Below are 25,001 nucleotides of genomic sequence, written 5' to 3' on the forward strand. Positions count from 1 at the left end.
CACTCAATAATTTCTATTTTAAATATTATGTTTCACAGAGGAAAAGAATGGTTGTTACAACAGTCAAATTCATGTCTTCATAGTAAGACAGAACAATACTTTGTGAATTTTTAAATTTAACTAGTAAGCTGTACAGATCAACTGCTTACAAAGTCTGAGCTCAGGTTTATGAATCAGCAAAATCCAGCAAAAACCCAAGCTATTTGGCAGCATATGAGCAGATTTATAAATCAGGTTTTAATTTTTTTAGTGTTGAGCGTAAAATTGTTTTTCTATTCATACACACATGTACATGTGCATTCTCTGTCTATATGTTTGTATGGTAATGGTTTTTATATTATGTACAATACTGTGTTTTAAGGATTTTTTTAATCTTTCCAAGGCACCTGGAAAGCTTTGGCTAATGAGTGGCACAGAAATGTAATTAATGAAACAAAAGGAAAAGTTGACTTATGCCACATTTCCATATTACTTTGCAGTAATAAGAACCACATGAACGTAAAGAAGCTTGAAGAGATTCTCTTCTCATGTTTCTATTTCATCCCATTGCAACTGCCACCCTTGCAATCTATTTTTCAGTGCAGACCCCACCATAATAGAGCAATGTACCAGTGGGCTCAAACTAGAGACTAAAGTAGCAGGGTATGAATCAGCAGAACATAAACTGAATGTTCAGAATGTAGCTCACTTGGCTCTAGGCAAGTAGATACAGTGACTAAGTTTCCATACCATCTTCAGGCATGATCTAACATGTAGCCTCAACCATCTTCTTGGTAATGGATTTTTAGCCTGGACCAGATTCTCCTGGATGTTCTCCAGTGTACCATTTCCCTCCCCCATACTTGGACAGCGTCACAACAGATCTTGAAACCCAACCCTAGGAGCAAAGGGAGGCACTGATCTTGCTAGGACCTGGCTAATCTGTCAAGTGAAAAAGAAGCAAATATATTTCACTCTCATGATCAAACTCTACCATCTAATATTTACTGCTCATTATATGCATGCATGCATGTGTAAGTAGGTGTGTATATTTGCATATGTGCACAGAGGGGTACACAGCCAGCTGAATGTAATGTAAGGTAGGCTGTGCATTCTGTACTTCTTCCTCTGTTCTGTTCCAAACAATGCTTCCTTCAGATTTTGCAGTAAGAAAGTTCCAGTGTCAGTAATCAAGGAGCAACCTATTTTTTCATAGACTAACATTTTGCAGTGTGCCTTATTGTAGCTATCGAGCCATCAGTTCTTTTTCAAAAAAATTCTGAGGGTACAGAACCTTTCCGTATATTCAAGGGTACAGCAGATATCTGCTGGCTTGACTGGTATTGCTGAGACTGCTTAGCTGCAAATCCTAGAAAGATAGAGGATCCCACTTCCTACCTTATGTGTCCTCCACTGTTATTGATAAACACTGCACCTAAGTATTTGTGCATACCTTTCATTTGTTAAAATTAGTGTCCAAAGAACAGTGAACACGTTCAAGAGCAGTGTGTTATGTCTGGTCATAAACTAGGCAAAGTGCAACACAGGACAACCTGCGGTAAATGAAAATAGAAAATGTGACATCTTTAGTCTCATGTATATAAGCAAGATTACACTAAACACTTAAATCATCATACACAGAATGGGAGTGTTCATTCTTCTATTCCTTTTAAAGGAGTGATTTTTTTGGAAAGATTTGTAATCTTACCTTGTGCGAAATGGAGACACAAGGTTTGGTTACTGGGCTAGGATTTACTACATGGACTAAAGTGTGTCCTTGAACTAAATTCTTCATATTTTAGGTCTGCCATCACCACATTCCTATTAGTCTATGATATTATCTAGCCACCTTTGTGAATATTTTAAATTACAAGATAGAAGTATAGACACTTGTTTATTATAGAAGTCATGCATTACAGGTTCATCCTTAATGCTCCTTTCTTCCCTTTCCCATTAAATCTATCAAGAAAATTATTGATTAATTACCACATCACGTTCTGTCTAAAATGTAAGAGCAATATAAATATGCTTTGGCCTCATAAAATCACCCATCCTGCACAGAATAGGTCTCTTAATTGTGTCTATTCACCTTAATGCATTTTGTCTTCTGTAGTTCTAAAATTCTTAAGTGGCTGTTCTTATCTAATTTATTTGTATAATCTGGCCCATTTTTAAGGCCAGTTTGTTCAACAATGTTTCAAAATGGATGAAACACACAAATACAAAATATATTTTCCAATTATTTGTATAAAACATATGCAAACAAACTGAAATAACCCCAGTCATGTCTACCTCTGCCACTTTAAACCAGTCCAAATTTTTAAAAAGCAAAAAGAAAAGCCTTCATGTGCCTCTGGAAAATATTCACAATTTAGTAAGCCTCCAAGGAAATAGATTTCCCCCACATAAGTCCAGCTAAGAAAAGGAGATGCTAGAGATGCAAATCAAACTAGGCCTGGGCCTATCAGGTCAGGATATAAATGTGCCCCAATATTACATCTCTATTTTCATCTCTTCACTATCACCATTTGTTTATCTGATATATTTCTTGGTCACTTTTCAAGAACATGCTCTTCCTAAGACTGATTAGGAAGTAAAACAGTAAAATTCTGAATTAATATATAAAAACATTTTAAGTTTATTCATTTTTTAAAATAAGCCAGTGAAAATTTCAAATACCCAACAGCCGCAAAAACCATAAAACAATTTCAATTAAATGCTAGACTGAACAAGAATGGTTTTTAGCTCCTTTTAAAAGGACTCTCTGATGGAGCCAGCCATACATCTCTGACAACCAGCTGGTGCAGAATTGATGTAATATGATACAACTGTCTAACTCTAGGAAGGCAGGAAGTGGCCACATATAGTACTACCTGAAATTTCTGAGTTGTATTCAAAGGCAGCCCCATAGAGTGTGCATTAGACTAGGAGACTAGTCTGGATTAATTGAGGTGAGGTTTGCTTCCCCTAGGTCAGTTCGCAGCTGATGAACCAAAACAAAGATGGAAGAAAGCACTGAAGTTGGCTATTTCCACCTCTGTGCTTCCACAGCCAGCAGTGAATCCAAAGGGATGCACAAGCAATAGGCTTTCGTACTCTTTCTCGTGGTTGTTGCTACAATGAAAACATTGTTATAAGAGAACAGTTCGGATACACTGAATTCTTCAGTCTAACTTGCCCACTGAAATTATTGTTGAGAAAGTTCTACTATTGTTAAAAGTCCCAATTAGTCAAAGATAAGAATGCATAAGAAAAGGACAGTCAAACCAGAGTCCTTTTAAACTGAGACAAATAAGATTTTTACTTTTGCATGGTGTTTTTTTCTTGCATAGTGTTGACATTTTGGCCCTTTTTCATGAAGAGGAAGGGTACCGAGGATTTCATTATTCACTCTGAAAACACTTGGCTTGGTGCTGAGATAATAATCCTGTTTGAATAGGAATTCAAAATGAATCCATGGAGGCTGGGATTGGAGTCACTTCACGTATTCACAGGTACAGTATGTGCAAAGGCTACACTCAGACGCAAACAGAGTGCTGAATTCTCTACCAACATCTTCTACTATATGGAGGACATATGCAGGAACCTACAGATGCAGGTCTTACAAAGGGATTGATGTCAGGGGCAGGTCCACCAGGTAAAACATTGATTCCCCCTTCTCTGTTTTCATTTCAGGGGTGGTGCTGGGTACCAAAAAGACCTGGAAATCAGACCCACAAGAAAAAGATAAATTTGCATGTATTAATTTATATATGCTCTAATGTCTGGATGTGCACGTGTAGACCTGTCCTTTAAGGATCCATTCTTGTAAGGATACTCAATTTGCAAAAAGGGATATACAGATAGGGGAGAGAGAGGCATTTGACTTCAGAAAAAGAAAAAAAAAAACTCAGGCAGATTTGAGTGGGGAGCAGCAGCAGGTGAAACACATGTAGGCAGAAGCCAGATAATTTAAGTGGATCAGATGCAGAAGATATCACCGGAATTTCAGCAAGTGCCTTAGAACAGCATGTGGCTGGGGTAGATGGCATCCCAGAGATTCAGGAATCCAGTGAAAGCTTTAGGGCTGCAGCCATAGTTGGCTCTCCCTTAACATTACCTCTAGTTCATTTTGAATGTCTGAACAAGGGTAACATCGGGAACAAGAAGAAGATGAACTTCCTTTTAGTAGTCTCTCCACCTCCTCACAATTAAATTATTAAGCTAGCCAATCAAAAAAAAATTTGGGTAGAACTGTGATATTAGGGAAGAAGTTCTCATTAAGAATGGGAGTTTCTTCTTTGAACTTCTGAAAAAGCACCTACTTATTATGTTTCATGTTCTTCATTCTTCTTCACAATGATATTGGGGATGCTGAGTACAGAAAATAAAACTCAACTAAAGCATTTTATATTGTAGGCTACTTATGGATGGTATATGGAAAGAACACCCAGGAAATCCTCCTGTCCATCTAGAATTTAGGGAGTATCTGACAATTTAAGAGAAGGGAGAGAAAATCCTGAGAATACTTGACATATAAGATGATGGAGATTGGTTGCATTGTTAGCATGTAAGTATTCTATACTGGCACAGTGGTTTAAACTGCTGTGCTGCTGGGCTGGTTGATTGAAAGGTCACCAGTTCGAATCTGCGCAACGGGGTGAGTTCCCATTGCTCCGTCCCAGCTCCTGCCAACCTTGCAGTTCGAAACCATGCAAATGCAAGTAGATAAAAAGGTAACACTTCGGTGGGAAGGTAACAGTGTTCCATGCTCTTCAGTGTTTAGTCATGCCGGCCACATGACCACAGAGACTGTCTGGAGACAAACGCTGGCTCTCTTGGCTAGGAAATGGAGATGAGCACCACCCCCTAGAGTCAGGCATGACTGGACTTCAATGTCAAGGGGAAACCTTTTTATTCTATACATACACAGAAAATCAAAGACATACTGTTAATGTAGTTACTTAATATAGTAATCTTTTAATTAGTGCAATATACAGGTGGTGACTAAAATGCTCTCTTTGAAGGTAATAGAGATGAAACATATCAACAACTATGGTATGTTTACAGGCATGAAGCCCAGGTTTGGAGGGTGTATACTGAATAGGTCAGGGAGCAGGAGTTTAAGGAGAAAGGTGTATTTCACAAGTTTCCTCCTATTAAATGTAGTGGAAATTGGCTGGGAATATCCCAAGGGTGGCCAGCCTTGCTCAGCAGAAGAGCCACATATGGTAAATGACAAATGTTAAAGGCGAGCAAGTGGGTGCCTGTGGGAAGCAGCAATGGGTGGTGAGCAGATGCCCACAGATACCCAGAGTGGCAAGTTACAAATTAAACTCAGACACATGCAGCTCCCAAATCTCAATTTGGCCACCCCTGGTATACCCCAATCTTGCTCAGTAATCATCATTCATCTTGAAAAGGGGTTCAGACTCTTTTGGGTGCAAAGTTGCTTGTTTCAAAGATCAATCCTTTTTCATGACTGTAACATAATAAGATTTCTATTAGTGAAGGATGCAAGATGGCATGGTGCTTTCCTTTGGCAAGACAGGAGTGTGTGTAATGCCATTGTACCTATACTTTGTACTATCCAGGACAAGGGCTTGAAGACTTCCACTTGGTGTTGCCCACAAAATGTGACAAATTCTGTTATGCCTTCTGGTGCCTAATTGTTGAAAAGGAATAGGAAATAAGCAAGTATTTAATTTGGTAACAGATCCTTGTAATATACTAAGATATGGTAGTACAACCATTCCCAATCTAGTGCCCTCTTATCAGTCCCAACCAACATGTCCCATGATCAGGATTCTGGAAGTTACAGCTCAAATAATCTAAAGAGCATCAGATTGGGGAAGGCTGCAGTTGTGGTCTGATCTAGAAGTAGACATCACAATATCCATTAATCAATATGTATTGATTGTTAGCCACCTAGAGATACCATGGGTGCAATAGGTGGTATATAAATGTTTTAAATAAACAAACAAACAAACACAGGTGTAGGTTTACATTACTTTCATAAAAATGACAGAAAGGGATGGCAAAATCCAGTTTTTCTTCTGTTAACTTACTTTTTATTTTCTTAATACCAATTTTTTTTCTCTCTTACACAAAGAGGGTGCTCTAGGACAGGCCTGGCAGTAGTTGCAGGAAGTGGTAAAGTGTGCTTGTATTTGCTCCAGGAGAAGGATGGGGCAGGCAGGCAAGAACTGGGCAGGTATTGTTGTTAACATGTCTCTCCCCCTGCACCCCCCCATTCCCTTTCCTATAGCTGCAGACAAAAGTTTTAGAAACACCATCCTTTATTGGAAGTTCACAAGAAGCAGCATAAATCAAAAGAACGATTTCCTAAAATAACTAAAAGTAGCTTCTGCCCATGTTCAGGGTTAAATCCCTACTGAAATGGTCCCCTCTTTGCCTCCTTTTCTGACAGGTCATAACTGCCTGAACCCTCAGTGTTTCCTGCTGTTTCAGGGATAATGACAGGGATGCCTACAGTAACTTAGCTGGCCCACTCAGTTAGCCTGTGGACTTTTTACAGGATCTAGGGCAGTGATGGCAAACCTTTTAGAGACCAAGCGCCTAAACTGCAACCCAAAACCCACTTATTTGTTGCCAGGTGCCAACAGTGCAATAAAACCTGAATACTGAAGTTTTAGTTTAGAAAAAACAACTCATACATTAACATCTTTTGTCTTAAAAGAAAAACACATTAACAGAGCTTTCAATGATACAAACAGCTTTTTATTGAAAGGCAAAAGTTTTGATACTCAAAACTGAAAGCTAAAATCTTGTGTTAACAAAAACGAATGTATTAAAACTCACAACCAGTCCAAGCAATCCTTGGCAGTGCAAAAGCTTAGACGAGTTGCGGCTAATGAGTCGTGGCTTGTGACGTCATTGCCTGGCGCCACGACTCCTTTCCGAGCATGTACATGGACCCTATGTGCACTGTTATCTGATGCTGCTGGGGTGATGCTGGGGCCACTTGGTTCGCATCCCAAAAGAGAGGGCTTTGTGTGCCCGCTGAGGCACTCGTGCCATAGGTTCGCCACCACTGATCTAGGGCTTTTCCCTTCTACTCCAGCCCTCTCTTTTCTACAGTGTCTCTCTCCTTTCCCAAGACAGGTTTGTTTTTAGATGCTGTTTGAGTAATCTCACTTGGTAACCTTGGCAGTTCAGAGCTATCTGCCAACTCTTCCTGCTCCTCAGAATCCAAACTACCTAGCTGGGAATGCTATATATTGAGAAATCTGGCCTCATCCTTGCAGGCATCACATTGGCCAAGCTGTATCTAGTGTGCAAGGAACAGGAGTAGTACCTGTTGGAGAGCCAGGCAAGCAACTCAAGCAGTTCTTTTCTCGTCTGCATTTGACCCAATTTCCAGACTAGTGCCACATGCAAGTGGGTTGTGTAGTCTTGAGTAGGCCTTCTTTGTAATGATTGCCAAAATATGGAATGCCCCCTCTAGAGAGGGTTGCCTGGTGTCTACTTTGTTCACTTTCTCCAGCCTTAAAAACAAACAAACAAACAAACAGCTCTCTTCCTTCTAATTCTCTAATGCTTGCCTTGTTTTCCCATGTTTTAGCTGCTCTGACATATGTTTCTCCTTTTAAAATGATTTTGAATTATTGTTGTGGACACTTTTATAGCCTTTAAAATTATTTTAATATGTTTCATCATTTTTTTGTATTTGTTGTATTTCTACCTGAAAGCTTTAGACAGCAACTCATAAATTGAATCAACAAACCCTATTCTATAGTGTATACATAGCAGAAGCAAGAGAAAAACACAACTTTTATATGCTCCTACCTCCAGACATTGTGCATTATGTACAGCACCAAATTAGAAATTTGGTTTGAAAATTGGCACACATAAATATTCTAGTGGTTCCCATACAAATTATTAATTTAACTGAATGTATATTTATTTAACTTATAGGGTGTTAATTTTAACCTGAACAATAAATAAAGCAGATAACCAAGGTAATATAAGCATCAAGGAGCTTATATGTACAAAGTGGTAAAAACTTTGAACAAATTGCTCAAGGAAGAAGGAAAACAAAACATGCTTTGGCCATGTTGTACTTTCTTTGGCTATGTATATACATTATAAGCCCAGAGAAGGAGGACAGAGGATTTAACAGAGAAAGTTGTTCGGGGAAAAACAATTCTGAAGAAACCGTAATATTGTAATTTTACATTAGTGTAAGTTTTATATTCACCCTGTCCAGTATCTGCTGTTATGTAACAGAGGCAGTTGTTGGTAGCTGAGGCTAAGTTCTAGTAATACATTTTCAATGCTACTGAGGTCTGGCCCAAGATACTTGCTGCCTGAGGCAAAGAACAAGATGGTGCTGCCCCCTCCTGCCCCTTGCATGGGCAGAAGTTGACAGCTGAATCTTATTTTGAAACTTGTGATGGCACAACAGCCTTCTGAGGGCAGCAGGCTAGCTTAGGGGATGGTGCAGGCCAGGCTCGTATAGCTCTGTTCTCCAGTAACTTGCCACTACTTCCTGCTCCCACCCCATCTGCCAGTCGAGGTAGTTGCTTTACTCTGCCTAATGGTAGGGCTGGCCTTGGCCTGAGAATGCAGAAATACACCAATTACAAAATCTGAGTAAGTAAAATAATAGGTAATAGCAATGTTCATAAAATGTAATCCAGAAGTGCAGAGCATTTTAAATTATTGTTCATACCCTGTATGCTTATGTAATTGGCCCAACTGCTCTTACTCAACTCCTACTGGCAACACACTTGGCCACAGTAACCAAGAACTCACTAAGAAGAAAAGGCTTAGAATTACACATTCCTCCCAAATAATATAGGAATTGGAAAGCAACTTCAGTCCCCGGCTTCAGATGTTGGAGTCTTAGGGGAATAACAAACCAGGAATTCCAGTATGGATGGAATGCTAAGCCTTTTCTCTCTGGTCAGTTTGTGGTTATTGTAACTGCTCCTGCTGGTTGGAGGTACAAAGCAGGATAGAGCAGGTGGTGTGTACTAGCATGATGCTTCTGAATGATAATTCAGGATTCTTCAGAATTCTGGTTTATCATTGTCTGTGACTTCAGTCATTTTTATGTTCTCCCAGCATTCAACAGTGTATATAACATTTACAGTTACTAAATGCTTTTGCCTCGTTAAAAGCATGACACAACAGCTTTCTTTTACATTATAGGGATAATATGAAACAGGTCTATGATCATTATGAAATCCTAAGTTGCACCTGACAGAGGATATTTGGCATAAATGTTCAGGTCCTCTAGGACAACCAGCCTTGGGGTTTCCAAAAGCACCTCTGAGGCCACATAAAGCTGCTCAGTGAAGGGAAAAAAACCTCAAGCAATAGGAGGGCTAAAATAATACCAGAATCCCTATCCTTTCTTGAAAGTTTCAGAACAGGCACATGCATTTGAAACTGGTAATTGCTTATAATAGTAGCTGATGAGGAAGAAGAATCATGGTAGACCATACTGACCAACCAGTGCTCGCTGGTTTACTGTGTCTAACATGTTGCTGTAAAAACAGTCTCTGATGGGAATGAGAGATGAAAGAGGTAAACCCATCCCAATCTTGTTAACACATGCCAGTCAGCATGCTCATCTATAATTACATCAACCAGGCAATTGGATTTTTTTTTTTTTTTTGCCATCTAAGTCACTGATTTACATGAGAGTATATTCTGTAAACTCTCTTCCCGAATAACTGAAAGAGCACATGGGTGTTTCTTCACCTCCCCAAAAGGTACAATTATATATCCCGCCCCCTTAAAACAAACAAAGCTGCCTTTCGAAAATACTTCCCAAAGGGGAGAAAGATTGCTAAATCTTTTTGTAGGATTTACATATGAACAGAGAACTGCTGCAGGGCATTTCTGCTGGGAGAAAATTTGAAATAAACAAACAAAAATATGAAAGAGACCTGTGGTAGGTATATTAGTAAGATTTTTTTTCCATTTCCCTTTTATCTGCAGCACAGTTTTATAATGGCAGATGTGATCCAAGTGAGCCAAATTAATCTACAAACCAGATTAAAAAGAAACTCTAATTGAGGCTTACATCTCTTACTTTTGGGATTTAAGTTATTAAATTACTTGTCTCTCCCAGAGTATAAATACACTCCACTCTTCTTTCAAGCCAGAAGTTCCATAAATACATGAATACTTTGAATAGTCTTTTAGCAAGTTCTAACGCATGCAGTCACCCAACCTATCTAAAGTGAAGAGCAGGAAGAGAAAGAAAATCTCTCCCTTCAGCCAAATCCCTAATTTCTGTCAAGAGCTATGAAGCAGTATGGTGAAGTTAATTAATTATGGAGTCGATCGGGGGTTTTGTACCCAGATATTTTCCTGATGTAGGTCTTTGAACATCTGCCCACACTAAGCTCATGAATCAGTGTCACTTACAACATGCATTAAGGTAATTGAACATAGCAAGGAGGAAATGTAGACAAGAGAGCTAATATTTCATGCAGGAAAGCTTATTTTATCACTGCTAGAGTGCCTATCAGACCACCTCACAGCTGGCATCTTTGGAGCAGAGCTTAACTGGAACTGGCACTATGTATGTGTCACCATATTTTGTATTTAGTTCTTGCTGGATGAAAACAAGTACAGCAAAATTGGTTAAACAATAATTAAATACCCCTCCAAGAACAACTGCCAGGATCTGAAGACATATTTTAAACACATCAAGTGGGATTTTTAACTTTAAAAATAAACCCAACCCTTGCTGAGCACATGGAACAACACACACACTTATTTTATTTATTTTTCGATTTATATCCTGCCTTTTTCCTACAAAGGGCTCAAGGTAGCTTACATCTCCTCCTCCATCTTATCCCCACAACAACAACCCTGTGAGGTAGGTTGGGCTGAGAGTCTGTGACTGGCCCAAAGTCACCCAGTTGCCTCCATGGCTGAACAGGGACTAGAACCCAGGACATCTGAGTCCCAGTCCCATGCTCTTAACCACTACGCCACACTGGCTCTTATTTGGATGCTCACAGGAGAAATGCACATATTTTTAAAAAATTTAAAGTCAATCCTTTTGGCTTTTTCTATGGGTTAGAAACAAAAACGGTGCGTTGAAGACAAATACCCATTAACTTTGATCCACAAGTGTCTGTGCAAAAATTTACTCACTGTTTCAAAACTTGGCTCTGAGGACTTCAGGTTACCCTGGCTCCAAGCTGTTGAGGGTACTGAATGTTAATACCAGCACTTTGAATTTGAACCAGACATGAACTGGTAGCCACTGCAGATGGAAAAGCACTAGTATATTATGATCATGTTGCCAGTCCCCAATAACAATCTTTCTGACCTATTCCGGACCAGCTGAAATTTGCTGACTATTCAAAGCCCTATGTATATAATATAGTGCAGTAATCCAGCTAAAACATAGATAACTGTAGCCAGGCTATTCCTGTCCCAGATAAGCTGATAAAAGGTGCTCTGTGTTGTCAAGTCCACCTGTGTCTCCCATGAAAATGCTGGATCCAAAAGCACACCCAAACAAGGAATTTCTTCTTCTAGAGAGAGCGTATTCATCCAGGCAGGTGAAGTCCCCCCAGTAATACCTCTTACTGTGCTCAGGTACTAATTCAGAACAGCCGCTATCTCACCAAAATTTGATGAAAAGGAAAGCTAGAACTGGGTGTCATTGGTATATAGCCATTATGTAATGACACCTCAGTCCACACCTCTCAATAAATTCACCAAGTGGGTTCATGTAAAAGTTGAATAGGGTAGGGAACCCCATATGTAGCAGCCAAGCCATGGATCCTCCCCAACACTCACCTTCTGAAATCAACCATCTAGGTAGGATTGGAACTACTACAGTACAGTGCCACCAAGGCAATTTATATTCCAAAACTAGGCCTGACCCCCAAATGAAACAGATCTAGACAATTTCATTTAGGAGTGGCTAGAACTGACTGTCAGCCACCTGACCATGAAGGAAATATTGGCGCCTGGCATGCAGTTTTTATTATCCAGGTACAGGTTAGGCTTTTTTCAGTCTAAGTATAGCCTCCTTTAAAGAGGAAAGCACCATTTCTTCTCTGAAGGAGGAGTTTACAGTCTCTTTGACCCAGTCTGATAGCCCGTCCCTGTTAGAAGTTCCTCCTTCTTCCATCATATCAAACCTAAGTATCTGAAGTGAACAAAATAGGAACTAAAGGAAAGAGTAGAAGGTGATAAGATGCAAGTAATACCACTTAATACTCATGTGCATGAAATTATTAACAAGGAAGCATTTGGACTACAGTTTCCAATGGCCATGAACTGATAACATGCAAACCATGTGAAACATGGAAAAACATGGTTTTTAAATTTAATGGTTAGACAAGAAATTGTTACTTAGTTTGTTACATGAAGAAATCTAGACTGCTTTAATATCATTTTGTATCCTTGAAAGGAAAGATGACAGAACACAAACCCAAATGTAATCAGATAAAGGAATATAAATTAAAGGAGCACCTAGCCATGCATTAAGAAGATGACATTCTCTTGACAGGGCAACTAAGCGTCTTTGATAAATGGCTAAGGGAGAATGCTCTTAAAGGGTTTTTTTTTCTTTTTTCTTTTTTTGGAATTAACCACTTTTTTTGTGAAGTGTTTGAAATAAGACATTGTTCAGCATATATGTCTTAGAAGGAGAGAAGTATTCCAGCATATTTCCACAGATACAAACTTGGCATACTCAGATGCTCTTTTTTTTAAAAAGAAAATTATAAAGGTACAACTTTCAAATTCAAACTGAAATAACAGCCCTTCGTATGTGTTTATTTTATGTCCTTAATTACTATTTGCACCTATTCATTCTACAGACAAAAAACCAGACCCATTTTTTTTATAGGGAATTTTTTGAATTTTGATATAAACCATTCTGTTAAGAAGAGAGGAAGAATGCATCACCATTCTTTGAGTTTATACTAAAGATACCAATAAACACAAATTTATTCAGTAGGGCTTCCAGCACTTGCCTCTGTTACCTCAAGAAACATTTCACTACTTCCTTTGTTACACAATAAAGCAATATCTAGATGGCATATAATGAAAGCTAGGCTTGCTGGATTTGGGAATGCAATGACCATGGTGATTAGCATAGCTGTGTTCCACATTGTGTGCACTGAAAAGGGATATTCTTTTTTCCCCCAATTATGCTTTAATATACATCCACAAAGCTTTCCAAAGCTTTGAATGCTAATATACAGCATACAAGTCCATAAAGAAAACTGCAAACTTCTGGATGAATATCTGTACCATATTCAGTCTATGAGTATCCTATACGTGGGATTCAAAGAGCTGCTTTAGGTGCACTTTACTATGTGCCCAGTGGAATTTTTAATTTGTTTCTCTGAAAAATGGATCCTTGTGTTAGATCACAACCCCATTTTAACCTCATCTTAATCTGATAAGGAGTTTGCCATTCAGGAAGCAGGACTGCTATTCTAGAAGCACATATGTAAATTCCCAATTTATGCAATTACCTGATTCTCAGATAATATCCATAGTAATTTACTTTCCTCATAAAAGGTCTATGCATGACTTCCATATTCCTATCCAACCTTTGATCTTTGATTGATGCTAGTTATTCAATTTTTATCTGACAGGGAGGGACTGATAAAGCTAAGGAAGTCTTGAGTCCTTCAGGAATTCTCTGTGCATAGACACAGCACCTAAAGCACAACTGAATTCTGCCCTCGTTTATATACAGATAGCAGTGTCCTAGGACTAACACCTAATCCAGGCAACTGGCAGTGGAGTTTCTTATCTTTCATTTCTGTTCTGAAAGCACCATGGATGACATCTGCCTCCTTGGAATGGCATCTCCTCCTGAAGTGAGCAGGCAGGGTCTTCTTCCAGTTCTTTTTTCTCCATAATGAGAAACTGCCCTGTTTCCCAGACCAATCTAGAAGAGCGAGACTGCCCCTCAAACTCTCACACAAGTTCCCCTGGCAGCAACTCCACATATAATGAAGGCCTCTGTAGTGTAAGTGGTTAGAATGTTGGACTGGGCTAAGTAACATGTGCACTCTATTCACCACTTGGCTATGAAGCTAACTTAGTGACTTTGGGACAGTCACTAGCTTTCAGCCTAGCCTACCTCACAAGGCTGGTGCAAAGGCAAAACAAAGAAAAGGATTGTGTAAGCTATCTTGAGTTCCTTCGAGGAAAATGTGGAATATTAATGCAATGATCATGAATAAAAATAAAAGAAGACAAAGAAAATGTAAGGTTATATCCCTAAGAAAAATAAAACCCGGAAATCCTAATTAATTCCACTACATGAACAGTGGAGAAAGATCCTTCACTGATCTCGAAAAGATGATGTGGGTCAAATTCTCTCTGTGACACACCAAACCAGAAAGTCACAGTTAAGAAATTTCCATTTTCTCCAGAGCTGCCGAGAGGACATTCATTATCTTGGGATATCACACAGTAAAACACAACAGGGTGTGCTTCCAAGGATCAGTAAGAACAATCATGTGCTTTACACTATCATCCTCTGCAACATCCTGTGTCCAAAGGCTGACAGTGCAGAGGCAAACAAGTCAATCCTATAATGCTTTGAAAAATTATGCAGCAGAAGCAAGGTGGCTATCTGACAAATACTGTTTATACAAAAAGTTTTTTCTAACATAGTCACTGCCCCTCTGACAGAAGGCACCATGACCTCTGGAGGTTATTGTTTAGTGCGTGTTGCTCTTGAGTAATATACTTCCGCAAGATGGTGGAAGCTGATCTTTGTTCCCCAAGACTTTCCCTGAAACATCACAAACAGTGTCTTGGATTTTCAGCTTTCAAACTTTTGATCTAAGTTGAAGCTATGTGTCCAACACACATCTAATTTATTCCAGCTCCATTCCTGCAGAGGAACTGGGTTTGGGCAAGAGTACATCTCACATCCAATACAACACAGGATTAACCTATGGAACAAAACATAGATCAGGCTCCAGAATCACTTTACTGATGTGGAAGATACTGGGACTGAACAAGAGGAGTCATAAGTCTGAAATCCATGGTAGCCATGGACTTGAAGGGTAGTCCATAAGGTTTGACAACACCCATCCCATATTTCAAGTTGGAAGCATGTTGATCAGGGGAGAGTGCCAAAGGTATATTGCACCAAAAAACATTTGACATACAGATAAATGGAAATGAAACCTTTCCGTTTCCAGACTAAAATGCTACTCAGAGCTACAGCCTCTTAATTCAAAGTATTAGTGCTGACTAAGTTTCAAAACTGGCTTGCATAAACTCTAAGTCTTAGACATGTTTCATTTACTCTCTCACTAGCATCTTCCCTTCCTCCACACACAAAGACAGAAAGGTTTTCTCAGTGATATCGTATCCTCCTGTGGATAATTTAGGATAGAGAAAGAAATCCCTACCATATCCTCAAGAAAGTCCATCTAACTCAGCCAGAGTGTTTCAGGATCCTGGCTATTAAATATAAATTAAATTTGGCTGGGGATGCCAAATCGGTCCCTAGATAAGAAAGTCCTTCTGAATGGGAAGGATCTTGTAATCCCATGGTCCCAGTAATCTCAGCATGGCCTTTAGAAAATCAAGGATGCTTATGCCAAAAGGGGGGTGATTTTCAAGTGTCTGTAGAACAGGAGAGGGACTCTGCATCCTAATCTGGCTTGTGAATGTACCCCATACGGCTCAAAAAGGATGCGACTCCTTCTCTGGGTCCTGGCTTCTGCCCAACTCTACTGCCAGGAGTCAACTGGAAATGTATGGAAAAAAATGAGATTCCTCTCCCCTTCATGCCCCTTGGATGGTAGTGAAGTCTTGGAATAAGTGGGATAAGTATTTCCCCCATTATATTGATCAGGAAGGTTTTTCTTTAGTGCCCTGCTCACCCTCCCAACTGATAAGCTTCCGTATAGCCTGAAGTGCCTGTTCCTGCCTAATCTTGGAAGCTAAGCAGGATTGGGCCTGGTTGAAATTGGGATAGGTGACTTAAAATGTTGTGAACTGCCCAGAGAGAGAGCTTCAGCTACAGGCAGTATATAAATATGTGATAAAAAGGTTATGGTGTGGACAAAGCAGCAAAGGACACTTTATGTGTGGCCCTATCTGGAACTGAGAAATAAATTCTAATATTCATATCTAAAATAGTTATACCAGTACATAAATTTTGAAATGGAGAAGCCTCAGTGGTAGAGTACATGATTTATAGGCAGAAGGTCCCAGACTCAATCTTGGTATTCCAGTGTAGGAAATAATCCTGCCTGAAATCTGGGGAGCCAGTGTTATTCTAGATTGACCAATAGGCAGCTACGATCCTATTGTTATTTATATATTTATTAAAACAGCATATACCATTCTGTAGTTCCAAGATTCCCAAGGTAAGTTAAACAAATTCCCCACAATAATTCATACAAAATCCTAGAACTAGGAAAAGAAACAAAATAGTTCGTCATGGAGTACTGGAATCACTCAGGTAGAAATGCCCTATCTTACCCTCTTCTCCAATTGACACCCTTTGACACGACCCTTTTGGCCACTGCTTTCCAGGCAGCAGAGACTTCTGAAGGCCACAGAGGCAAAGAAATAAGGCTGACCACCTAAAACTTGCTCAAGCCTTCATGTCAGCAAGTCATCCCTTCTCTTCAACAGTGCCCTGTTTACCCCAGATTTACCATTTATTTTCTGATGTTGCAGACTTTTAGACCAGACTCTTAGCTTTCTGTTCCCCTTTTTCTTTGAGATGAACATAATAGAAGGTGTTAGACATTTGGATACTTCAATTTCTCAGCAAATTTAAACTTAAACAAAGCTAGCAGTAGTTGCCTTAAATGGCTAGATATGACCAAAAATGTGGTTTGAGAGCAACAAGAAAGCAGAGAGGGTAGGTTCCCTCCTCCCCTGGAAAGCTGGGAGTATTTTCTCTGCATTGTTCAAGTGGTGGTCTGAATATGGAAGGGTTTGATTTTGGAAAGATCTGAAGTACATAGCTTTTTATATTAAAACTGTAATTTAAATTTTCCTCGTACTTTTTCAAAATATAGAAAACAATTTCATATAATGTCATGAAGCTGTTATTTATCTACAGTATAAGAGGGTCCCACACAAACTATATCAGACAAAGGCATGTTATTTGGGCAAAAGCACAGCATGTTAAAGTTTAGTCCAAATCTGGATTTCATAAATCTTTAAATACAATTTAATTCTATTTTCCATATCTATCTTATGAATTCAAAAGCTGCCAAAATTCATTTTAAAATGTACGTTTAAATGCTAGTCAACTGCAGGAAACAGCAAGTAGAACAAAGATATCCTTTGAGTTCTGCTGTACAAAGCGCTACAGAGGGCCCAATTCATTGTTGCAAAATTAAAGTCACCATGTTGTGCCTGTGCCTTCTAAAATTAGAAAAAATTAAATGACTGATATCTTTGTAATAAAACTCCAACCCGCTCAAGTTGATTAATTATTTGCCTTTCAACTGACTGATCAATTAAACTTAAATAATTTCATATTATCAAAACCTCAATATAGGTACCTTTCTGAGATATTAAAGTATAAAGTAATTTACAAAGCAAGCTACCATTCATTGTTAAAAGACAAGGACAGCATTAATATTCCCTCCCATTTTTCTAATACACTAATACACACCACAATAAAAAAAGACTTAAGATGCACATACACTTTCAATGTGCAGCTACACTGATTAAAATTGCCCTCCCAGTTAATCAGCTGAATTTTTCCTAGTATTTATGGATATTAATCTTTCTGCCTTTAATCAAACTTGGTAAATGTAAAGGCATACCTAAGTCTTACGATCTGACAAATGCAGCCTCCAGATAGGTTGGACCAAATTGCAATGTATTTTGTTGGTAAAATTCATATTCATACAACCACAGTAAAAAAGGTGGATACAGCTATTATGCTGGTTTATCAAATTATGATGGTTACCTCTCAGCTTGTTCAGCCATAGGATGCAGGCCAGTTGATGTCTGAAGTCTGAAATTCTATATCTTAACTGGCACGTGTGTGTTTGAACACAGCATCTGGTTCCTGTTGTATCATGCATCTTGCCTTACCATGTGGTGGTGGCCAGACAGACCCTGGGACTAGCATGGAGATATAGCTACTGGGAGGGGGCACAAAGACTGAGAAATTCCCAAATAGGGATCAGCCCCTTCCCTCAGACGTGGACCCCTGTGGCCAGGTACCAGCAGAGGTGAGAGGCCCAATTAGATGACTCTCCCACCAATCAGCTTCATGGGATGACCCCAGATTGGTGACAGATACAGATACAGCCTGCCTCAAAGCTTTTGGACTCAGTTGGAGAAAATGAAAGGCATTCTTTGAAACTTAGCAGAGAACCAGCACACATGCCAAACTGTAACAGCTCACCTGTGCATGCGCTGAATTCCCTCCTCCCCCCCCCATTCCACACATATACAAAGTGGGAAGACAGAGCGGGAAACAGAAGAGAGGAGGGTGAAAGAGAGAGAGAGATGAAGAGCCCGGGGGCAGCCGCTTGATGGCTGCCATGGCTTGCCCAGAGAAGGTAGCAGCGGAGCCGTGAGAGCCATGGCCTTTTATGGGCAAGCCACCATTGCCATCAAGTGGCTGCCCCTGGGCTTGGCGAGGCAGCCGCGGCTTGCCCAGAGAAGGCTGTGGCGGAGGTGTGGAAGCCATGGCCTTCAATGGGCAAGCCACTGCCACCTTCGAGCAGCCGCCATGTTTCTTCCCTCTGTGGTGGGGAGAAGTGGGAGGTGCCCGCTCGGCCAGTCGCAGCTCCATCCCTCGCCTCAGAAAGAAGCCCTTACCTTGGAGTCACCCTGCGCTTGCCTCTCCAGCCTCCCACTCCTGCTCCCTCAGAACCGGGGCAGTGGTGAGGACTATAGTTTCCATCATGCCCAACCAGCATGGCCAGTGGACGTTGTAGTCCAACTCATCTGGATAGTACCAGTTTTGGCAAGGTTGCACTTAAAATATGGTAGTCATTAGCTCTGCATACAAATACAGTCATTGTGTATTGTGGAAATTGTTCTGGGCTGACTTGCTTTAAATACTAAAAGGGGCATTAACAGTATTTATCCTTAGAATTTTGCTTCATTCTTTGTAAATGCCAGTTGCAGTCATCAGCTGCATTATGCAAAATACTATATTTGGTTGTGTTGTAGCTATGTCCCTTGAATATGGGCATGCTCTTCCCCACCTCATCTTGGGCTTCTGCTGCAGCCCGAGGGAGCAGAGCAAACATTTTTTAATTAATTTTTGAATGTGCAGTGCACATAGGAATTCATTCATTAAAAAAAAAACTATAGTCCGGCTCCCCAACACTCTGAGACACACTGAACTGGCCCTGTTTAAAAAGTTTGAGGACCCTTGGTATAGTGCCAAAAATACCCATTCTATCAATTTGCAAGCTATTACAACATTCTCATCTCAGGAAAATTAAAACAGGTGCTTACACCCATGAATTAATTCCATTATCTTCTAGAATGGAAAACCCTTCAGACATTAAAAACAGAATAAAATCTTCCACAACTAACACTGACAATACAGATAGCTGGTTCTGACACTAAAACTCTTGTACTTCTTAGTGTCAGAAGAACAAGTTCTCTATCCATACTAGTTCTGAGCCTGCACTGAGCCTTATTTAGAATGTCCCTTAGCTGGGCTTTTTTCATGGGAATCTGCCCAATTCACTATGTATGTATAAAGGGCATGGCTTGTTTCTTCTCACTAGGGATGTACAAATTTTGTTAAATCCATTCCATTGTAGCTTCCTTCAATCTATCAAGGCAAGTCATCTCTCACACAGAGTAAAGCATACTATTCATCAGTAACTTTGCAGAACTTTTTGGTAGTGATGAATATATTGTCTAGATAGTCCACTACCTTTCTTGGAATAAGCATTTGGTTTGCCTTTGATTAGGACCCTACCCAGTGCTTTTTTTTGTAAAAAAAAAAAAAAAAAAAAAAGGTGCCGGAATGCACGTCTTATCTTTTATTTAAAAAATATATATATTCAATTCACCAACTTTTTTTGAAATAAAGAACTTATTTAACTTTTGCATGTAGCCAGTCACTCTACACACACATAAACATAATGGTCGCCGCCGGCAGTAAGCACTCAGTGCACGACCACACGACCAATCCCAAGCCGAGCAGTGTCCCAAGCTGAGCAGTGCCCTCACGATCAGCGCAGACACACAAGCAGCCCGCATGCACTGTTTTAATGATTTTTGCCGCCAACCTGCTATGCCCGACAGGGCGATTCAAAATCACTTGGAAAAATCCGTTGAAAAAATCCATTAAAAAATGGTGCTGGAACACTGTTCCGGTGCGTTCTATGACAAAAAAAGTCCTGACCCTACCTAATCTCAGTTTTAAACCAATACACAAAACAAAACTCAGTACATGTAAATACATGCATTTATACATATTAAATACATGAAAATGGACATATTTAATACATGTATGCATGTATTAAGAAAAAGTACAAAAACCACATAGGCCTTTTCATGCAAACTATAAAGAAAAAAAATCTCAAATGGAACATAAGAGCTGGGAAAATCTGCACTGAAATCTGGAAAGGTCTGCACTGAAATCTGAAAGTTGGAAAATTACAGAGAAAAAAATCAAAAGTCATCCATTCCTAGTTTGCACCAATACCAAACAAGCAATGTTTTCTGAAAATAATTTTAAAGGTTAGGTTAAAGAGTTGTGCCTTAAAACAAAGGAAGCAGAGAAAGAATCATAATTCTAGGGAGAAAATTGTCTTATATCATTTGGAATTTCTTTGTTACTATTTGTATCCTACCATTGTCACAATTGAAAAGTAACCTGCTATGGTTTGTCCCAGAACAAGTAATAAATACATCAGGGTAACTATATCATAAATACTGCATTGGAAATAAAAATTTTCAAGAAATATTCCTTGAAACATTTAAACTTGAAAGCTGCAGCACCATAATGCCTGGACTTGAATGAGACCATTTCAATTACAGAGAAATTAAGAAATAAATGTAACTGATTGCATGTTTTAAATTAACCTACAACTGCACTAGGAATGAGCAGGAAATCAGTTTTTAAAGGTTCATTGTATAACATAGCAGGTACCAATCAAGTAAACGGAAAAGTTATCTTAAAAAGCAAAAACAGAAACAATGAAGAATAATTCAAGCAGAAACCACTTGAGATGGTTTGTTAGTTCACACTTAGATATTTGAAAACCAGCCAGACAACTCAACTTTCAAATGCAAACTGCTGACAGACAAGTTTATGACTTATCAGCAATATTTTAGTACTTATTGATCTGTACTTATATTCTACCATAGAGTGATAACAACTCTCTCTCTCTCTCTCTCTCTCTCTCTCTCTCTCTCTCACACACACACACACACACACACACACACAAAGAGTCAATTGTAGAAAACAATAAACTGTTTGCCTTCTGAAATAGTCAGAGGATTCTTGCCCCACACCTACCACCTTCAGGAGGTATATTTAATATAACTATGGCATAGACCATGCTTGTCTACCATGCCCAGATTCTTCCCCACCAGGCTTGTTGGACTTCATCCTTATCTACCTCTGGATGTCTGGTGAAGACTTTCAATACACTCTCAATATTAATGAATTCTGTATACCACTTGTAAGGACCTTTTGAAGTGCAAAAGTGTCCTAGGATATATAAATAACTACAGCATTCCACTTAATTAAATAATGTGTCTACGTGGCAAACTACACGGTGCAAACTGAAAGACTGCAGCATTGGAGCATTGCAAATGGCTGGGCAGAAAATCTGACTGCATTTTAACACTGAAAGCAATGGCTTCTATGTATGATCAGACTTCTTAAGCTCTAATCAGCCTGTATAGGAAACTTTGCCTAAGGCCTGGGCTGAGAAATCTGCATTTGAACTCTGTTGCTCAGTTAGATACATCCAAAAGTAGACAAATAAATTTAATGAATCTAATTTAATGAATCTAATTTTCAAAGGCAGGCTTGATAGTAACTTTCTAAAAGGAAAAGTTAACAAAGTCTTACCCAGTATGCATTTATTATCAATGATGAATAAAAGTGTGATTAGCCATTGATAAAGGAGAGTTGCGTGTGACTTTATCTAGAATGAATAGTGGGGCACAGGCTATGACTCAGAAAATAAAATGAAAAGCTGTCATAATATGTACTTAGCCTAAGTACACTTCTTGGTCTTAATTTAGCACTCTTCCATCATTTCCAAGAGCACACACAATCGTTCTAGACAGGGATCAACATTGTATTTCACATCCAACATAACAATACTATGTATACATAAAAACTTTAATCAGCTTTCATAAATCCTTCCAATGGACTCTCCAGTAAATTTAAATATTCTGTATATTATATAACTCAAAGACCAGTTTTACAGTTCTGAGGTATCCAGGATATAGCTGGCACACCATTTTGTGGCCTTCTCTAACATAATCCCATTACTGGTCAGCAATACTGAGATATGCCAAGCCCATAAACCAGAAGTAGAGCCACTAGCCAAAGGTTTTCTGGCTCCAATGTGCCTTCCTGATGTTTCTGCCTGTTTACCTGCTTTCTCTAAATCCATAAGCACAAAAACAAAGGAGCAGCTGTCTCTACTTGCCTTGCACTCTCCTCCTTCTAGATACTGAAGGAGAAGGCAGTTACATGGAAAGTGATGAGGTGGAGGGGAGCAACTCAGGTAAGGAGCCCTACTGTGAGCATCTTGTCCAAGAAAAAATGCCTGTGGGTATGTCCTCTGGAATAATTTGGGGGAAGAAGAACATGCCTATATAAACATAGCCTAAATTTTAAAAGGAAAACCTAAAAGATCTAAAAAAGCCAAACAAAAAACCTAGTTAAAATAGTAGCAGATTATTCAAAAGTTTTCCTTGGTTACACTGCAACAATTCAGAGCATTCTTAATGCAGACATGACAAACATTTTTTTCACAATTAATATACAGAAACACTTCTTATTTCTCTTACCAGGCTCAGTAACCTGTTTGGTGAGATGCTGGTGATTGACAATTGCTGTGGAATGTTGCAAAGTTGGTCTCTCTTCGAGTTCAGACTCTGGGATGGTAGCACAACCACCTAAGTTGCAGATAAAATATTTGTAAATGAAGGAACATAGACCTAAATAAGTGTGCATGCACACATAAATAGAAATAGAGAAACAGAGCGAGTCAGAAGGGGCCTACTAGGCCATCTAGTCTGACCCCCGGCTCTAGCCAGCACCACTCATGACATGTCTATCATGTGCATGTCTAGCCTATCCTTAAACACCCTCACCAATGGGGCCTCAATCACCTCCCTGAAAGTCCATTCCAAACCCTCGAGGTCCTAACTGTCAGGAAGTACTTCCTGGCATCCAAATTGAACCTTGGTTCCCTGAGCTTTGCTCTGCTGGAGCATGTCCTGCCCTCCTCTGCAGGGGAGAAACTCCATATATGTTCAGAACATTTCCTTTCACAAAAGAGAATGAAAAGTAGTGATAAGCTATGATTATGATACACGGAGGTGTTTGCAGTTTTCTTCTTGGAGGAAAGACAAAATGCCTGAATTGATCGAGAAAACCCATGAACAGGATATTTTCTACCCCAAAAAGGAAAAACACCCACATTTAAAAGTAAGGTTTAAATCTTCTTGGTATATGACAATTGTCAAACAAAGTGCAAGCTGCATGTGTTTCTGATCCTGAAAGGTTGTTACATTTAGCTGACAGTTGCCTGACTATAATCTATTCCCACATGATGCATTTTCAATAGTCAGCTGGATCAACACATCTCCCCTCTTATGTGAACACAAGTTATGTAAAGAAAATCATGAAACTATTTCTCTAAGCTTTTTATGTATGGAATCCTTGTTTCCCAGATAAAACCCAAGGTACGAGTAAAAGATATAAACATAACTGGCTATGAGAGATTCATAGAAATAAACCCCTTTAAATATTTCATACCATTGAAATTATGAGTGAAATGTCATGTAGCCCATTAGCACATATAAGGTTTCGGCATATAAGTAAGAATTCTGAAAGCTTAGCTAGGAGAAAAAAGAAAAAAAGAGAAAAGAAATCCCAGAGGTTACATAGCCTTGAAAATGAAAACCTTTGATACCAAACTATTTCATTAGACATCAGGACAACTTTCCCATTGAATGTAACTTGATCTCTGTCAAAAATGTTGGTTTGCCCTAAGGCACCTCATGCAATTGGCTGGAAGGAAGTAAGACATCCTGATTTTCGTTTTGATGTCAGAGGTGCATAAAGATCTGCTTGTCAACTGACACTTTCAAAATGTGCCAGTATTAAAAGCCAATTTTTTCCCATTGTCTTAGTTTTCTTACATATTATTGTACAATTATTGTACATCCTTTTAAAAATGCACACACAGGTGTGCACATAAGGTGCTTGCACAAGGGAGTCTGCAAAAGACAATGTAAATATTATTCTGCAGCTGCATCAGAACCCATATACATAAAAAAAATCAACAGAAAATGCTAGAAATGTTGCTCCTGTTTGAAAGGGCAAACGAGTCAAATGTTTGCCTTTCTAAGCCCCGCCATCTTTTACTACCATTTTAACCAATGGCTAGGCTCTCCCTTTTGACAGAATTGCTACCGCTTCCTAAGGTACAGCATGCTTCACAGACATTCCCAAAACTTTAAATAACTCATAAGGTGTTCTCTGAGCTGGAAAAAGCAAAACAATGACTCCACCCCCCTCCACTGAAATTTGCTAGCTAGAAACGGGTTCACACACAACATGCATACTGCTAGATTTCACTATACAAACTTTTTATTGATGGTTCCTGTTTTCAAACTAGGGAATCATTTCAGACATTGTGTGTGCCCTCACCCCCACCTGCTCATATTAGGCGATGTCCAAACCCTTCCAATGTATGGAGGTGACCTGACAGGGGCTTTTTGCCCTCCTAAATGGAAGCCCAGCTAACACACAGTCAGCAGCATTATGTGCTTATGTTAGTGGTTCCAAAAAGTCAAAGTCAACAGGAACCAATATTCTCAAGCGCAATAGTTTAGAGTATTAATAA

General features: G+C 39.3%; 1 protein-coding gene across 4 annotated transcripts in view; it reads right to left on the bottom strand.

Moving 5' to 3' along the window:
- BBS9 (Bardet-Biedl syndrome 9) overlaps positions 1-25,001 on the bottom strand; it is a 271,501-nt gene that overhangs the window by 99,741 nt on the left and 146,759 nt on the right. For 2 of the 4 annotated variants that reach the window (XM_044454645.1, XM_044454636.1), the window contains exon 21: positions 22,936-23,043. In XM_044454645.1, the coding sequence (XP_044310580.1) occupies positions 22,936-23,043 (108 nt within the window). Of the gene's footprint in view, positions 1-22,852; positions 23,044-25,001 lie in introns of those variants that run through there. The other 2 variants (XM_044454629.1, XR_006417058.1) reach the window with 2 other exon arrangements.

The sequence above is a fragment of the Varanus komodoensis genome, unplaced genomic scaffold (genome assembly GCF_004798865.1).
Source record: "Varanus komodoensis strain SLA01 unplaced genomic scaffold, ASM479886v1 scaffold10, whole genome shotgun sequence".
NCBI lineage: Eukaryota > Metazoa > Chordata > Lepidosauria > Squamata > Varanidae > Varanus > Varanus komodoensis.